This window comes from Amia ocellicauda, chromosome 16, assembly GCF_036373705.1.
Source record: "Amia ocellicauda isolate fAmiCal2 chromosome 16, fAmiCal2.hap1, whole genome shotgun sequence".
NCBI lineage: Eukaryota > Metazoa > Chordata > Actinopteri > Amiiformes > Amiidae > Amia > Amia ocellicauda.
Genome location: NC_089865.1, coordinates 10,170,917 through 10,188,592, shown reverse-complemented (window position 1 = coordinate 10,188,592; position 17,676 = coordinate 10,170,917). Strand labels below are relative to the sequence as shown.

The 17,676-nt window shown below is 37.0% G+C and overlaps 1 protein-coding gene across 9 annotated transcripts in view; it reads right to left on the bottom strand.

Annotated features, from left to right (window-relative positions):
* The window catches only part of pkp4 (plakophilin 4), a 69,196-nt gene that overhangs the window by 24,888 nt on the left and 26,632 nt on the right, over positions 1 to 17,676 (bottom strand). For 5 of the 9 annotated variants that reach the window (XM_066688466.1, XM_066688470.1, XM_066688468.1 and 2 more), the window contains 6 exons: positions 8,458 to 8,570; positions 4,368 to 4,402; positions 3,298 to 3,426; positions 2,977 to 3,170; positions 2,167 to 2,740; positions 114 to 137 (listed from right to left, as the gene is read on the bottom strand). In XM_066688466.1, the coding sequence (XP_066544563.1) occupies positions 114 to 137; positions 2,167 to 2,740; positions 2,977 to 3,170; positions 3,298 to 3,426; positions 4,368 to 4,402; positions 8,458 to 8,570 (1,069 nt within the window). The remainder of the gene's footprint in view (positions 1 to 113; positions 138 to 2,166; positions 2,741 to 2,976; positions 3,171 to 3,297; positions 3,427 to 4,367; positions 4,403 to 8,457; positions 8,571 to 17,676) is intronic. The other 4 variants (XM_066688471.1, XM_066688473.1, XM_066688469.1 and 1 more) reach the window with 3 other exon arrangements.

The following is a 17,676-nucleotide window of genomic DNA, read 5'->3' as shown; positions in this document are numbered from 1 at the left end:
ACTGATGCACAGTTAATGTACTGTCCATGAGAAACAAGGTAGGTCAGCAACATACACACAATCTGCAAAGAATACAAACACTTTTCAGGGGTAAGATCAATGAAATGGGTCACCTTGTACTGCATCTACCAGCGGTTCTGAAGATTTCCAAGGGCCGCAAAAAAAAAAAAAAAAACATAAAACATCACATCATAAATTATATACAAATGAATGGAACCTTGGGATGAGATTTTTTCGAGATGTTACACTTGCCTAAAAATATCCAATATCCAAAATTCAAAGGAAACATGAATCATGTAAACGAAACATTTAAATGCATTAAACATCAGGGACATACAGTGCAATTAAATCGCTTATTATTATTACTTAAGAAACACCACAAAAATACACATTATGGAAGTATTAATTGAATGAGGAGTGTTAATTTTCCATTTACAATATTTCTCATTGTCAGCAGTCAGAATGATTATTTTCAGTTTATTTTCTCGCCATCTCACTGTTCCAGAGCTTTTCATATTTTATTGTGCCAGATACTTCAAAGCAGAGAATGATTAGTTCTTAAGCTCCAAGGAAAGAAGCAAATGAATATAGGCTGACCCATTAATGTTACTACAGTGATAAATTGCTCCCTCGTAATAGAAGCAAACCTTTTTCATCCTCTAGCAACACAATGTTACTTGCTCATCGGTGTGTAAAAACCCAACTATCTTTACTACAATCTCACATAGTAATACCCCCTCCACTCTATACAATATTTTTATTGACTGAAATATGAGTGTCTAGAAAAGATTTTTAAACAAAATAAACTTCAGTGAGCAGGACCTTGTTCACGGATTGGTTCTAAGCAACATGTTGAATGTCCACTTGTCCATTTATATCCTGAAGAATCAATTGATGTTGTTAGAATTTTACATATAGCGTTACAGAATTTGAGGGAAAAACTTAAAATGGAATTGGTTTTTAATATAGAAGGGAATAGAAACCATCATACGTCTAGAAATCTCAACTCAGGAAACACATCATTTGAAACATAGCACTACTATTCAACCTAAAAAGATAAAAACAAAGTGGAATTACTCAAGACAGAGTAAAATATTTCAGACTGCAGTGTTATAAACTAGCAGTTTCTTTATATATGCATTTTATATATGCATTCTATTACAGAACATGATGTGTTTGATATTTATAAAAGAGTGAACGAGACCCTTTACAGTACCATTTCACTAGGTTATGTTTCAGTGGTGGCTGGGTCCATCACTCCTATCCCACAGTAATCCAGAATCAAAAGCTGGTAAATATGAGTAACCCCTGTAAGGCACTCGGGACTCTGGTCTGTGAGCTTTTCAAAAACGGAGCTGTAAAGAACACCTACGTAACAAAACAAACTAAATAATTGATCACTTTTCCAGGCTCTGCGTTTGCTTTACTTACGAGACCTTAATTTTATTTCCCCCTAGGCTGAACAGATTCACAATGAATATCCTTTAATTAATGAAAGTGCTGCCTCAGAAACAGGCTGTAGTTCATGAAGAAAATAACAGACCTCTTAGACACGCATCATACGCCAAAACCCCAACCCTTTTATTTTTTTCTCCCCTCTCTATTTCTCATTCAAAATCAGCCCCGAGGTCTACTACATCACTCTGCATTACAAAAGCTGGCAGACACCTATGCCCCAGTAGAACAATACCCTTGCATTTTTGCAGAAAGAAAGATCTTGTAATGATTCAATATCAAAATGAAAAGACACTTCTTTCCTGATGTGATTTGAAATGTGTGTATTATATATATATATATATATATATATATATATATAATTTTACACTATTAAACATTAATTATTAAGACTGATAATCCCACAGTGAAAGACTAACTAATTTGCCAGTGTTCGGCCCCTCAGGCCGCCCATGGATGTGCCCTTCAGGTCCAATGTAATACAGCTTAAGATCGGCTAAGGAGGTACGGCAAAGCCATCTTTCTTACCGCGGGTCGAGTAAATGAAGTTGGCAGTTAAGTTCATTATATCCTGCCCTCCAGAGGTTTGAATGATTTTGTGGAAATGAAAAGATAAACAGACACTTGAAGAGCAGATGACAGTTATACAAGGCAGAGCACCATGTTGCCGGACTTGTAAAAGCTACTTGTCTACTTCTTACATTCACCAACCTGTGAGGCTGTCTGGCCGCGGCGGGATCATCCTGTCATAGATGTCATACGACTGCCCGTACAGATCGGTGTCGTGGTGCAACGCTCTCTGCAGAGTGGAGCCATAGTGCTGTGGGACCGCCGTCATGCCGGAGCGGATGGGGGAGGAGGAGCTGGTTTGCTGGGCGTGGGAGGGGGACCCCAGCCTCATCTGTGGGTCCACCAGGGTCAGCGGGGAGCCCATTCTGGTGGGGTTGCTCAGCACTTGGTAAGGAGAGGTGCCCCGGGTGGCGTTGGCAGACTGCTTGGAGTTGACGGAGCCGACCCTGCGCACAGCCGCCGGGGAGCTGGATTTCTGGGCGCTGTAAGGGGACCCGGGCCTTTGCGAGGAGGGAAGCGTTGTGGTGGAAAATATGCTGGCGAGGGGTTTGGGCTCAGTGACAGCTGGGGAGCCGTATCCACTGCCCAGGGAAGTCCTTAAGGAGCCCCTGGAGGGCGAGATGCTGCTGCCGTAGGCGGGGGACTGGGTACGCGATGGCACCGAGCTCACCCTCCGCATCACCCGCCCCGACGCTGCCGCGATGTTCACCGGAGCCTGGCATAGGGACACAGAACGAGGGGCTCACTTTCCTGAGTGAATGGAGGGCTCTTACAAAATATACTTTAATGTAGAATTAACAGAGTGAGTGTTTTTAAAACATTTATTTCTATAGATGTTTTGATTGATTAAATCTACAAATGTAATACCTAAAATTGTTTAAGTCACCATAAATAAAATAAATCCACACATAAACATTGGTTCTGTAATACTGTCCAGTCTTTTGGCAGTACCTGCACTATGGTCTGTCCTTCTGCTTTCGTGTTTCTCATCAGAGTAGAATTACTGGCAGTGCCTGGGAACGAATGCTGCAATCGCAGTTCTGGCTTCACCAGATTCTGGCTGCTGTAGTAGCTGCTCGTTTCCTGGTAACCGCTATCAGAGTACGAGTTCATTTGTGTTGAGCTGCGGGAATTTCCAACAGACCCTAAAAAGGAGACAGACAGAGCATCATAAACGACTTGCCAAGAATTCAACTTGTTTTGTCCAGTCACAGAATAAAGATAAAAAGGAGAAGAAATAAAAAAGCCTTAATTTAGTGGGTATTAACAGACCCTCACTTTCATGCAGAGAGGTCTGTTCAGGCGAGTACAGGGTAACTTGCTCCTGTTTACTCCTGACGCGGTAGGATGTGGATTGCGGGGGGTCCGTCACCCGAGACTTGGTCGCTCCTGTTGGGGCATCTGGGAAAGAAAGGGAAATAACATGGGATTAGATCAATACTGTTGAATACATTTTCAAATGCAAATAATGCATGTTTTTTTTAATGTTTAACATGCCATGTCTTCTGCAACAGAAGTTCACAAACATTTTCTTCTACATTAAGTGAATTAGCAGTAACTAACATTTTAGTTCTTTACATGAATAAACTCTTTGTGGCAGAAACCCACTATATAGTAAGATATATAATTATTGTTGTCTGCCAGCTGAACAAAATAACAGTGTTCCAACTCTTCCAATAAAAACTACAATGAATCACTGTTATCCCCCCCCCCATATTATAAATAGTAAGATTTCAACTGTGACAGCTCTGGCTTGTCTCGATGGTTCATGAGGTTATTTACAATGACAGTTTTATTCTTAAAATCACATGCTGGTGCTAGTCTCTCAGAAGGCCAGTAACAAAGACCTTTCTGGAGTAATGCACAGCAAACACAAGCTAGGTTTTCAATACTGACATATTGTGCTACTCATTTTATTCAAATTACACCAACACAAATGACACAGTAATTTCATATTCACAACTCCCAGAACAAATACACCTAACCATGTTTTGTGAGTTATTGCTTAGTTAATACTTAAGGGGATGGTCAGTTCTACTCAAATAAAATCAGAGGTTGAGACATAAAATATTTCAAATATTGAAGTCAGTGGACGGAAGACAGATGGACTTCTGAATCCTTAAGAATTCAACAAACCAGTCAGTTTGCAATTTACACTCCATTGAAGAATCTGAATGGACACTATTTTATGCAGAGGCTTTGAAAATCAGTATCATCTGTTTTTTCCAAACCATTAGTTTCATTAACTTGAGTTTCTAAGGATGCCAGCTCTTGCTTATGGCGAGTGAATCAATCTTCAGCATTTCAGTTATCGTCACATTGCAGACAGAAGAAAAAACTACCTTCTGATCTCCAGGGGAAGGACTTCTCAGATGAGCTGTTAAAAAAAGAAAAGAAAAATGAGTGATGATTACATCAGCACAGAAACAAAGCAGAAGGATTTTACAGAATACAGTAGCATTCAAAGATAAACAGATCAATGGCCCAATGTGGGACTTTAGTTGGACATTCTCAGTTTAGCTCCATTTTGTCAATCTGTCCACCAAACAAAAGGGACAGTCACATTTCTCAACAACCATATGCATTTATAGTAAAAGGCACCATGAAAATTAACCTCAACCTTTAACTGTAAAGCGAAGATGTCAAGATTAAATTACAGATAAGATATGGGCATGTATAACAAAGGATTTATGATTCTTTCACCATGCAACTTGCACTGTATGATGTTTTATCACTAGCAACAAACCAAAGAAAAAAAAATAAAAAATAAAAAGAAATAAGGAAGGTACTACTGTGAATCAAGACAAAAAAAAAATCACTTATTTTCAACCAGTTTAGATTTTTGCATTCACAGGCTGATTCAACATAGAAATTATATAATAAATGGAAAGGTCAGAGAAACCAAAACTCATGTGCTACTGGATGAATGGGTTGACCAGGATAAATATAAAATGTATTGATCTTGGTGTTTACATTGCATTGTGAGGAATATATATATATATATATATATATATATATATATATATATATATTTTTTTTTTTTTTTTTTTTTTTTAAATGTCTTTTAGGTTACATGAGCAGAAAACAAAATTAAAGTTGCACAGAATCTCACATAATCGGAAAATATTATTGGAACTCTTTCGCATTGCCCCCAGGATCATATAATCCAGGAAGCATTATCGCAAAAGAATAAAGCTCTTAAATTTTAAATTACAGCTGGTTTCATAAACATTTGGCAACCATGAAATACTGCACAAAAGTAAACGCATAAGTGGTGGGACTGATTCCTGGTTGAGCAGTCTGTGCACTTGGAGCTGCTGTCAAGAAATGTGAAGCCAGACTGAGCTTCTGTCAGAAGAACATAAAATGAGCCCGAAGAAATGCTGAGTTAGAAAATGACCGGCGGTTTATAGATTAACATTTTTAAATTTATGCCAAAGAGGTCTGTGAGAAGAATTCGGATTCATTTCCCTTCAAATGCATAGAGGCCGAGACATGACACTGATCAGGCAGCAGTTAATACCGAAAACAACACCCCACCCCACATATGGAAGAGTGGCAGACCGGTATGCAGCATTTCAAACAACTAGGTTTAAAAGAAAGCCACAATGCAAAAACAAACTTGTCACAACCTCCATCACTGGCCTCCCACAGAGATGACGACAAACACAGAGAAGGGAATTACACAGACTTTTGGAATATAAGATTAACAAAAGCAACTTTTCTTTTCATCCCTAAAATCACGTTTATAAAAAGAAAAAGCCTTTTCATAGGTTATCTAAAAACAAAGAGGCATGATTACAGAAAATAGGCCCAATTAAACAAAATACTGTTAAGATAAAAGCACCCTTTTTGGGTGATTTAGCAAGACATTTAAGTGTACCTGATGCTGCCATTTACTAGATTTACTTTTACATCTGAGGAAACGTTAAACAGGTTTATAGAATTAAAGGACTATGATCCGAATGCCAATGAGATGAAAGCAATTAAAAAAAGGATGCTTGAAGAACTTCGCTTCAGTGAGCCGTTTCAAATTAATTACATTTCTGCATATATTCACAATTGCTATTCAGTGATGTACGCATGGATCCTGAAGATGTTTATATTGCAGATAAGATGTATGCTGTATGAACACCCTGAAGATCAGGGATATGTGCATTTGGACAACCATAATAAAGGTTACATTTCCTGGCTTATTGATTCAAGAACTTCCAAAACTGCTTCTTTAAGGATGTCTGAAAAGCATGTTCTGGGAAGACAGCACATTCCTCGGGGTGATCATAACTTCAGGTCTTGTCCTCTTGACCTAATTCTCTAGTTATGTTTCAGGTAACGGTGTGATTGACTACATTGCTCAAGATTTTACAACTTTTTTTTTTAATGATTTTGAAGAAATACTTTAAGGAACACATTCTCCTCAATTCTTGGATATTCGTGTAGGCCTTCCAAGGAATAGAATTTCTCAGGAGCATTCCCAAACAGACTAGACTCGGGGGATGGGTGGGTTATAATAAAATGTAACGACCCATCACACCTGCACAGTTCCTATTGTCAGTAAAAATGGTCTATTGAGCTGACCCGTTTGCACGACAGATTAGATAACTGCATTTATTCAAACGCAGTGGCTAGTCACTAAAGAGCCTCTTACAGGATCTTTAAAACGATTAATTGGTGTGTGTATTTTACATAACATTGGTACCCGTTGTGAGTTTTGGATAGATCCCCCAGCAGGAATATTCCACTGGACCACTAAAATATGCAAAAGTGACAGAGCTACTGCTGAAAAGGGCAGAAAGATCACTAAGGACAGCAGAAGATTCCTTCACTAATGATGTCTACTTAGTAGAAGCATGTGGCTAATTACAATTTACCTACACCAAAAAAAAACTATTTTAATTAAAATTACTATTACCACAGCTGAAAAATAAGGCTATTAAAATTAATTAATTACTTGGAAATGTAATGCATGAAATCATAACTCTGCATTACACTTGTTAATCAATCAGTCCATTCATTCATGAAGAACTGGAAATCATAAATGTCCACAACTCTGGTGTTGTAGCAAATCGTTTTGAAGATGTAGGCTAACTAACGAAGTTAAGTTAATTACATTCTCCCATTCTTAATATATACAAGTATAGGTTTATTTTAAGGTTTAAGTTTTATTTATTTAGTTTTCTTCACATCCACCTACAAGCTCCCAGATGGCTGATTAAAGTGAATCTTTATGCAAAGTGATTGTGCTATGTAAGTACATCTATGAGCAACATATTTAATAGTATTCGCTTTGCTCATAATTAAAGCCCTATGTTGGCTTGACTTTATTAAGTGTTTCAGTTGCAAAACACAAGGCCCCACACACAACACACATACTACAGTGCACCTTCAGCTTGCAATTCAAGCTGATGGTCTTAATTCATCCCTGACTTCCACTGCTGGTCTAGATACTTGTCTCTATTTAAAAAAAAAAAAAGTATAAAAACCTGAGAAATCCATAATGAACATAATTCATAACTGCTCAGATAAGATGAAGATTTGCAAAGAGCAACTTCGTTAGAAAGCTGGCATAGTGTGTTGACCTTTTCTAATCCCTGGTATGCACTATGTAAAGCTTAATAACCCACAACCTTACTCTGAGTTACTCAGCTCATCTACAGTATTAATATGAATCTGAAAATTGAACAGTGGAATCGGGCTCAAATGTAGGAACAAAAAGGTCATGCAATCAATATTCACGGTAGCTTTTACCCAGGGAGCACTTTTCCTGACTAGTGTGTACCTCACATACTGCCTGATACAGAATTATTTATTTTAGCATTACATTCAGCATGAAATTATAGACACATTGTTTGTAAACCTCAGTGTCTGGTCAAAGTCCTCAATTTGTTGAAGGCCCAATGTTACCAAAACCTTTGGTGACACTGTAAAATGACCACTGTAAATTTAGACACATACGCGTACGCATGCAGGCACGCACACACACACCAATAGGAGTTTGAGGAAACAAATCTCAAATGATACTACTGCCTGTATTTAAAAAAAAAAAGCTTGATAATTTGAAATTAATGTTGCTTAATATGAATTAATGGTGCTTCACTTTGACAGATTCTTTGTACAAGGAGGAATCAATGAAGCATGGAAAAAATGGAGACTCCCTAGACTGTGGGAGGAGAGGAAAGGAAAAAAAAAAAAAAAAGAATAATAATGTAGGAACTACTCTGGCTGCCCATAAAATCCCTGAATGATAATGGTTTACCATTGTTAAGGAAAACAGCAATAAGCATTTTCACTGTAATGCATGTTCTATGTAAGTTGGCAACACTTGCTGAGTGGTGAATTACTGAGTTACCGATGTAAGAGTTGAGATACGGGAGTTGTTGTTTAGTGTCGTTCCTCTGTGTTGGGGAATGCAGGATGAAAACCAGCCCCTACCTGATGCTGGCAGCACTAGGCGACTCTGCCCCCAGTCGGCATCTCTCCAGCTGACTGGCAACAATCTGTCGTTCCACCTCCAGCTCCCTGGTCAGCCGTTCAAACTGGAGCTCCTAGGGATGGAGAGAAGGAGGACGTTTTACAAAGGCTGCACTTAATTAAAAAAATATATATATATATATATCAACTGCATATAGGGTTTACTGTCACTCAAAAGCATGTCCTTTTCACCTTCAATGTTTATCAAAGACAAACCACACCAGTATGCATAGAGCTCTTGTAACCACTGTAATGCTGTGTACACATAGCACATTGCATATTAGCTGTAGAGTAAAAGGTAAGTCACCTTGAGTAAAGCCATCTGCTCAATGAGTTAATCATAATGGGATGAGGTCATCTGCCAATAAATATTATATTAATAATCATAATGTCACACAGTGTCATTTCTAAACAGAAAAGTAACACTTTACCATCTTGCCCACTTGGTTTTATAACTGATGAGAGGCAACACTCCCCCTCCCTCAGACAAATACAGCTCTCACTCATTAGATAGTTATATCTCGAGATATCCGGCACAGAGCTTAGGCAACAATGACCAATCTTTAACCTTGCCTTTTGAGTTCCTCAGGGCCAAGCGCAATAGATCTGCATCCTTCTACCGATTACCCGGAGTACGAAGCTCTGACTTGGGAATCCCAGTATTTCTGCTTCCTCCAGCACTGCAGCATGCTGTATGTCACACAGTAGCTTAAGCACTCACCTTCTCTAATTATGTCTATGACTGAGGCACAATGATCTAGCATTCGCATTCCCTGGCATGCATCGTCGGCGTTAGCACTGCCACTCGAGCTTTTCAACAAAACAAGCTTTCGAAGGGCTCTTCAAAAGATCAGATTTCAGGCTGTAATCGTTGTGCCTTTCTAGCACGGATCTTAACCTTTCAAGGTACAAGAAAAGCATTTCTGTCAAAGCTCCACAGTCCAGGATTTGCGACATTTCTCACTGCTGCTGCATCCCCTCCCCCCTTCCAGTTCTCTCAGAGCTAGTCATGTGCAACCTGGTGCAGAGACGAGGAAGCTGAAAGCCCTCTTAGCCAGGATCTCTTTCTCAGGAAGTTTGACGGCATGTTGGAGCAGAGAGGCATTTACTTTTAACACTTCCTGAAGGAGTTCTGTTCACAGCAGAAACATCACTGCGGCAGTCCTCTCTGCATTAGGATGATGAAGCATGGGCTGGAACATTTACAAAAAGGCTTTTTCACTGTATTAAAGCAGCGAAGGTAAATTATTTACTCATTCTGGCAGTAACCCCCACACACAAGAAGCAGAAGCTGAAGTCAACATCGAGCTGCTAGGACTTGCATCGTCTTGTGCATACCATACAATGTGTTAAACTAAGGAAGATTTTACAATAGGCAAGTTCTTCCAATATTTGATGTACAATTTAAATCACTATAGTAATATCAAAGTTAATATTTAACTGAAATAAATTGAAAATTGCAAATTCAGTGAAGACTGTCAACTTAATGCCTAATAATACATTAGGAGGAAATTTCACATCAAATCCAACATGAAAATGTCAAGGTTTATAAAATGTATATTATCTATCTGTCTATATCCCCGATTAAACCAAAATGTAGGTATTTGTTGGCTCTTTAATAGAGCAGCTTAAATGAACCTACAATTTCTAAATAGGAGGGTTTTGCTTACACAATATATTAGCATTACCAATAATAGTTTAAAATATTTAAAATAATCATCATTATTATTTTAACGCTTCAAATAGCAGAAGCTGTAAATAGGTCTGTGTGACATGACCTAGAATATTGTTAAAGGATATAAATGTAATATTACATGCAAAAATTTTACAGTAAATAAAGGATACTGGAAAGGATTTAAATGCAAGAGGCAAGGGAATAACAAAAGCACAGCATCCCCATGTTTTGTGCGTCTGAATAAGGATGACAAAATTATTTATTCACTGGAACATCATATTAGAACTATCTGTCATTTCTCAAAGATAAAATCTGCTAGAGCAGTTTAGTTGTAAAGTGTGCAGAATGAGTGGATCGGGTACTGAGCTCCAGTAAGACCTGTATGGACCCCGGATGGCTTCAACGCACAAACACTGCTTACGGGGCCTTTAACTTGACCTAAACCAATGGTGCAATATCACACATTGACATTCAAATGATATGCCAAATTGCTAAATTGTGTCGCACAATAAATTAATATCTACAAAAAAGGAAGAGAATAAAAAAATAGCATAAGACATAATATCCACATTCAGACAAATGGCCGTGAAAAATTGAACAAATGGCCCTTGTGATGTGCAGTGGGCTTCGAGAGCTTTAGTGATCAGTTGTCAGGATCACAGAAAACTAGGCCACTAGGATCAACATGTAATGCTGCATTTGTGATAAGTTCTTCTAAGGAACGTCTAAGCACATTTGCTTTTAAGTGACACTGCATTAGTCTAGATGCTGTGACTATAACAATAACTAAAGAAATCCCACTAAACCACAGCACTAAACTTTTGTTTGATACACGGGTATTCTGGGAAAGACAACACACCCAATGAGTTACTTTCAATGCCATGCAGATTTAAAGAGGATTGTGTCACGCCTAGTCTTGGCAAAACTAATCCAGATTAATTGGAAATAACTCCTAATGTGACCCTTAATAAATATAGATAAATGGATTAAGATTACCGAGAGAAATTTATTTTTTAGGCCTGTATGATTTAGGGGTTTCATTTTCAATTTTTGTACTACATTAGGTAGTTTATATAGCAGCCTACACCAAAATGGAACCATAGTGATAACATTAACCACCTTTTAAGATCAGTTGTAGTTCAACTTCAATAGTAAATACAGTCTCCTTCAGTTAGAATTTGAACAACTATTTTATATCAAAGGAAATCGACAGAAAAAAATAGAATTCAACACACCACCAGCAAAAACTGATATGGAAGCAGCAAGCTTTGACTGTAAACAGTAATTAACACTATTCAAGGCAACAAAGAGCACAAAACAAAAACTAAAAAGGCTAATAAAGGCCTTCCTAGACTGAAGATTGTAGGCCTGACTGAAGCATCTGCCAGCACCATAAGGCAGGCAAAGACTTGATCCTCAGGAAACCAGAATATGAAGCACCGTAGTTACTTTTAGATACTAGAAGATACTGCAGTTAGAAGTGTTCAAATAGAGGCATTTCCAACCTGCCGAGAGATGGTTGTTTATCCATTCGGTGCCTAAAATTCTTGCCCATCTGTTCCTTCCTGCAAATGCTATATTACAGATGGCAATAACAATGATAATGTCTTCAAACCATCAGTCTTTTTGGGACTTTACAGCACCCTAGCCACAAAATAAAAATACATTTCATCGACAGACATTTTTGCCTCTTCAGTACAGATCTTAAGCAAGTCTATCAAGAGGTTTAATTTAAGTATGATAAAAACAAACAAATATACAGTTCTTGTATAATTAGTGGCTTTTATAAACAAATTTGACACTAATTCAGGCAAATGTCAATTTTGAAAGGGCAAGAACAAAAAATGGCCCCAGCTGGAGGAGACGAGAGTTGTGGTAGGAACACACAAACACACAAATCTATACTTAATCTGTATCCAATTTTGTGGAATTATCTAAATAATAAATGAAAGCTAGAATACATTTAATGAAGAACTAAATGATCACCCTGATCAGGAACATTTCTGCACAAATTACCATTATAAGGGTCATTCCTGGAAAAGCCTACACTTCAGACTGAACAGCCATTGTCCAATTTAATCTCGGAAGCCCAAACATGTAAGAACGTGCATCGCTGCGCCAATTAAAAACAATGCCCGTGCTCTGCCTGTACCAACAGTTTTGTCAGATCAGGTCAGTTATTGTGCTGATCACAATGTCTTTCATTCTCAGGTCCGCCACCTCTCCGACACTGAAGCGGATTCAGATCCTGTGCAATTATGGGAAAAGACAAACAGATGACACATTCCACATCCCTTTATCCACTTAATTTTGAAACCAGAACATCACCGAAAGGTTTTTAAAGCAAAAAAAAAAAAAAAAACGCAAACAGACTCCTGAAGGCCATCACTGTAAGCAGGACACTGTGAATAGGCCCTTCCCTCTGTTTAAAATGTGTTCATTTAAACAAATATGCTTCTTGGGAAATCCAACACCAAATATTCATGCATGGACACAGCATCAAACTACCACAGTTGAAGTGTTTATAACCACAGATCAGTTGGCACCAATACAAATGATGTAACAAGACTCAGATGGGGCAAGCTGTTCCAAATATCAAGTAGATCCAAATGATTAGACAGTAGGATGCTGATTAATTCAACAAAACCATGACGCATCAGTGTGCAATTGGCTTTACTAGATTAAACCAGCCATTCTCTGCTTTTAACATTCGTTAATGTTTAGCCACTGAGACAAGAACAATGCACACGCAAGTAAGCCACACTGAAGTGTAAAGAGATTTCATACATTTTCTTGCCCTGAGCATCAACAAGACAAGACATTACTGGAAACTAAATAAAATACCAAGTGCAAATATAAAATCCCAGAGATTAATGCAAAGTATTTGAGCAGGATATTGCACCAATTCCAGATACCACAATACTAAATACCTTAATCATGTCAAAATAAATAGAAATTAGCACTGGTATCAAAAGATTAAAAGTACAAAAATCATCAACTGGTAATTAAGTGTTTTCCTTTCATTTTAGAATTGTAGTCAAAAAGCAGAGGAAGTCAGCAACAAGAATCACAGGCATCATTTGTATATTCCTCCCTTTCATACGATAGATTTTCTCTATAATTCCCCTGACATTAGTATCTTCAAATGCTGCACTAAATCACAGTCCAAATACCCTGTGACACAAAATGACATTACCATAATAAATTGTTTAATCTACAAGGAAAAAAGGCTTGAATCTTCCAGTAAGTGTAGCCTAAGCACTTTCACATTACAACTGGTGCAAATGTTTATTTATTGACCAAACTGATAATAGAAAGCAAACTAAGACTAAAATCTTCTCATTAATTGGTTCTGAAGCATTTAAAGTTAAGTTTAAAAAAAAAGAAAATCACTAGGATTTTTTACGAAACAAAAAAAAAAAGTAAGAACTGTCAATTACAATCTACTCGGCAGTATTCGGTTGGAACTGGTGTCCTGAAATAGGCTGATCGATTGTGTTGCAGGATGATTTAGAGCTGGCAATGAAATGTGTTCCCATAATTATTGCCAAAACACTTATATCCTGCTTTTAGAGCAGTAACAGAAATAGGACCAAATGTTTGCATCATAATCATTGAGGCAGCAAATTACTTATTGCAGTGAAAATGACTGATCACTCTGAAGATGGAATTTACTGATGGATGAAAAAGCTGCCCATTTCATCTTGTCAAGTCAGCAGCATTTTGTTTAGCAAAATATGACACCATAATCGTATAACCGATGACTGAAATCTCTCCATACGTTCCCCTCAATAAGGATAACTGTCCCAATTCCAACATTGATTGCAATTTTAGATTTTATCCTTCATTTTCTTTTCATGGCATGCTTCACATAGAGTGATACATTGAAATACATTGAAACAGACATCAATGTGCACAGATAGGATAACTGAGATGTAACTGATTGGGCAGAACAAAAATCCACTGAAAGATACTATGTAACTTTAATCACAAGTCTGATTTTTTTTTCTTAACTTTTTATATACAAGTTGAATCTCACTCATATTTTTTTTTATAATTAAAGTAATTGCATTTGATAAACTTAAAAGGAGAAATGACTGAGTGACTTAATTGGAAATTCATAAACTAATACATGGGTATGTGCTAGAGGTCATAAGGTCACTTCCTATGGTGCTATCGGTACCTTCAGGAAGAGCAACTCTCAATAGCCTCCTTGATGACAGGTTTATGATTTCTAAAGCGTGTCAAATTGTACTCCACAATTAAGATTTTTGGAAAGCAATCATATTTAATACTTCATTAAGCAAAGGTATTTAATATTATATTGACAGGTTTGTACGCAACATTTAACATTATAATAAATGCAGTTGTCATTATTTGTGAAAGCCTTTCTTGAAGGAGTTAGTCCCACAGGATACTACTGTCAAAAGGAAGTATACAATTAAATATTACTGCCACTTATTTCTTATTACCACATCAGTAGTCAGCATCTCATACAAAATAATTTAAATCAGTACCATTCGCAAATTGTCAGTAAAAATGCACAAACAGGGTCTATTATGGCACACTTTTTTCATAAGGCAAAAAAATACCAAATATATATAAATAAAACCTAATACAGAGCTGACCCACTGAATTATTTCTGTGAATATGGTAGTGTTGACACTTAACAGTTTCCAGGAGTTTTTACATACAGCTTACTGTGTCCTTGTATCACAATTAAAGCCATATGCATGGGAGGAATATCAATGGAGGGTCTGAATGTAAACAGGAAGGGGTTTGTGGGCATTGAAAACTGGCTAATTTTAACAAAATGAAAGGAAAACAAAAAAAAACAGCATCCACAAGTAGACTCCTATTCACCCATAGCTCTTAAGAGAATATCAGATGTACACTGGAGGCTTTTATGAATGACAGTTTATGTAAATCAGAGGTTTTAAGCGGGGGTGGGTTTCCATATGCATTAGGCTTACGTTATTTATTTTTTTAGATATGCCAGCATGGAGTGTGTTACCATCAGGTTCTGGGTATTGTGAGATTGGGAATGTATGTAATTTCATATAGATGCATGATATTTATGACAGTATCAAAACATAAAAGTTTCAAAGCCATGACTATTTAAGCTCCATATATTATGAACACGTAACCCCTAATTCTTTCAAGTGAACAGTTCTTTGAAACTCTATGGAGGGAAGAAAAATCTGAGGGACTAGGAGTGTGATCTGTAGGCCTTCAGGCGTATCACTTTAATCTCATAATATTTAAATTATGCATCCCAATTTGGTAGAAAATTAATCTGACAATTTTGGCAACTGTAAATGTATGATTTAAATGATGTATAGGTCTGTAGATGGATAGGTGGTTGTGCTGCAGAAGTGGGGTATGCAAAAGTCCTTACACTGTTCTTTTGAGTCTAAACCAACCCAAGGGAAATGCACAGAAATGTCATATGAACACGGAGAGAGTCAGCACTTTATGTTCAGCGGAGTCTGTGACAACATATTCTAGAGGGCCTTCATCCCTAAAAGCTGATGTGCCAAAAATGGTGAAATTATTATTTTTTGTCTTGACCGCTGTAGCCATGTACTTGAATGTAAATCGAGTGTAAATGAACATTTTGAGGACAAACTGAAGCCATCAAACATGACTGAAATTAACGGCAAAAAAGAACAATGCTCAAATTTAACTTAAAATGTGTTTAAATCAAACGTGTTGTAATTGCAATACAAAAAAAACTAATCTCTTCTTCATATGTCCTCATGACCCTTTGGAGTAAATCCAAAGAAAGAAAAAAAAAAAAATTCACCATCATTTAATCCTCAGTCTTTAATATTAAGTGATTTAACCCAAATAACCTTATCTTAATCCAGCAATACACCCCCCTCCCTAAAAATGTTCTGTATTCCTATAGCAGTAAAAAGACAGATTAAGCACAAAAAATGCTTTAGGGAAGGAAACAAATGGAACAGCACAGAGATTGTATTCTTTTACTCTCTGATATGTAATACGATGTATTGCAATGTGTTTCACATCACGCTTGGCATGATCAAGCTAATGATTTTAGCTTGGTGATGTGGCTTAATTAATTAATTAATTAAGCCATATGTTTAGCAAACAGTTAATTATATCTGAAAATTCAAAATTGCATTGCATATGAATACAACACTGATTCAATACATCATGTTAAAAAAAAAATATTGAAGTAATGAAGAAATCTGCATACCTGAATGGAATTCTGATGCACTTCTGACAAAGAAGTAAAACATATCGAGGACATCCTTGAAATTTTGGAGACTGTTTAAATGGAGGGTCGTTAAACCACTACTACCACTCTCACTAATGTGTTTCAAAGGGTATTTTGTCATACTTACACAGAAAGACATCACTGAAAAATGTATATAGCTTTTTTCCATATACATGTGTCTGTCTGTACACATGAACTGCAAAGAGTTGGTGTGCTTTTTCAGAAATTATATTGTTGGTGGCATTTTCATTAAAACATTACATCCAAACCCACTATGCACAAGGACAATGATAAAATACCTTTTCGTTTTGAGTGCAAGGTTATCTCAGAAATGTTATCAGTTTTATTGTTATTAATGCTTTCAAAAATATAAAAATCGGTAATATGGAAGCAACATAGCATCTACTTCCAGGGGATCAAAAATACTTTTAGCAAAATTGCTGCCGTGCACATGGCTTTATTGTGATCTTTTATTAGTTTCTGATCTTGGTAAGGTACAAGCGTCAGCACATGTGTTGTATTTCTGCAGCCTAGGGCTATGTGAATATGGCCCATATCTAACAACTGACATGCTCCACTTTCACAGGCTTTTACATGTTTTATAGGATGTCAATACTTAACAAATGCAAGTTTGTGATGATTAATTCAGATTCCACACCCATGAATCCTAGTTGGTTTAGAATGAGGTTAAACTGCATCAGCTCGGTACAGTAGTCCACAGATAAGAAAAACGACAAATTTGTTGAATGGTCTAATTAAAATCTGCAATACCTCCTGCCTTTTTCTTTACCTAGAGTGACTGCTAATTGAAATACTTTTCCAATCAGATGCCGTTCCAGTGCAACACTAGATAATACAGGTGTCTATAATATTTTTGTTTATTGTGCCCTTCTAACACATTTTCAAGTTCTCAGACTTGCCTCAAAGCTTAAGGATAATCACAGCCAAGATAAAGACAAAACAAACACCATTTACAGTATGTAATTTGATCAAACTTTGATCAGAATATGAAAAACAAAAATGGAAAGAGAAAATATCAAAGATAATATTTATAGACAGTAACATAAGTGTGAATATATATTACACAAGCATACACACACACGCACAGAGATATATACACCCGAACAGAGTAAATAAGGTACAGGATACACCCAGTTACCTTCACAATGTTCAGCAGTGGTTCATGTTAATAAATCCTGCAGAGAGAAATGCTCCTTCTTAAGCAGCACTGATCACCCCTGAAAGATCCAGACACTGTGTC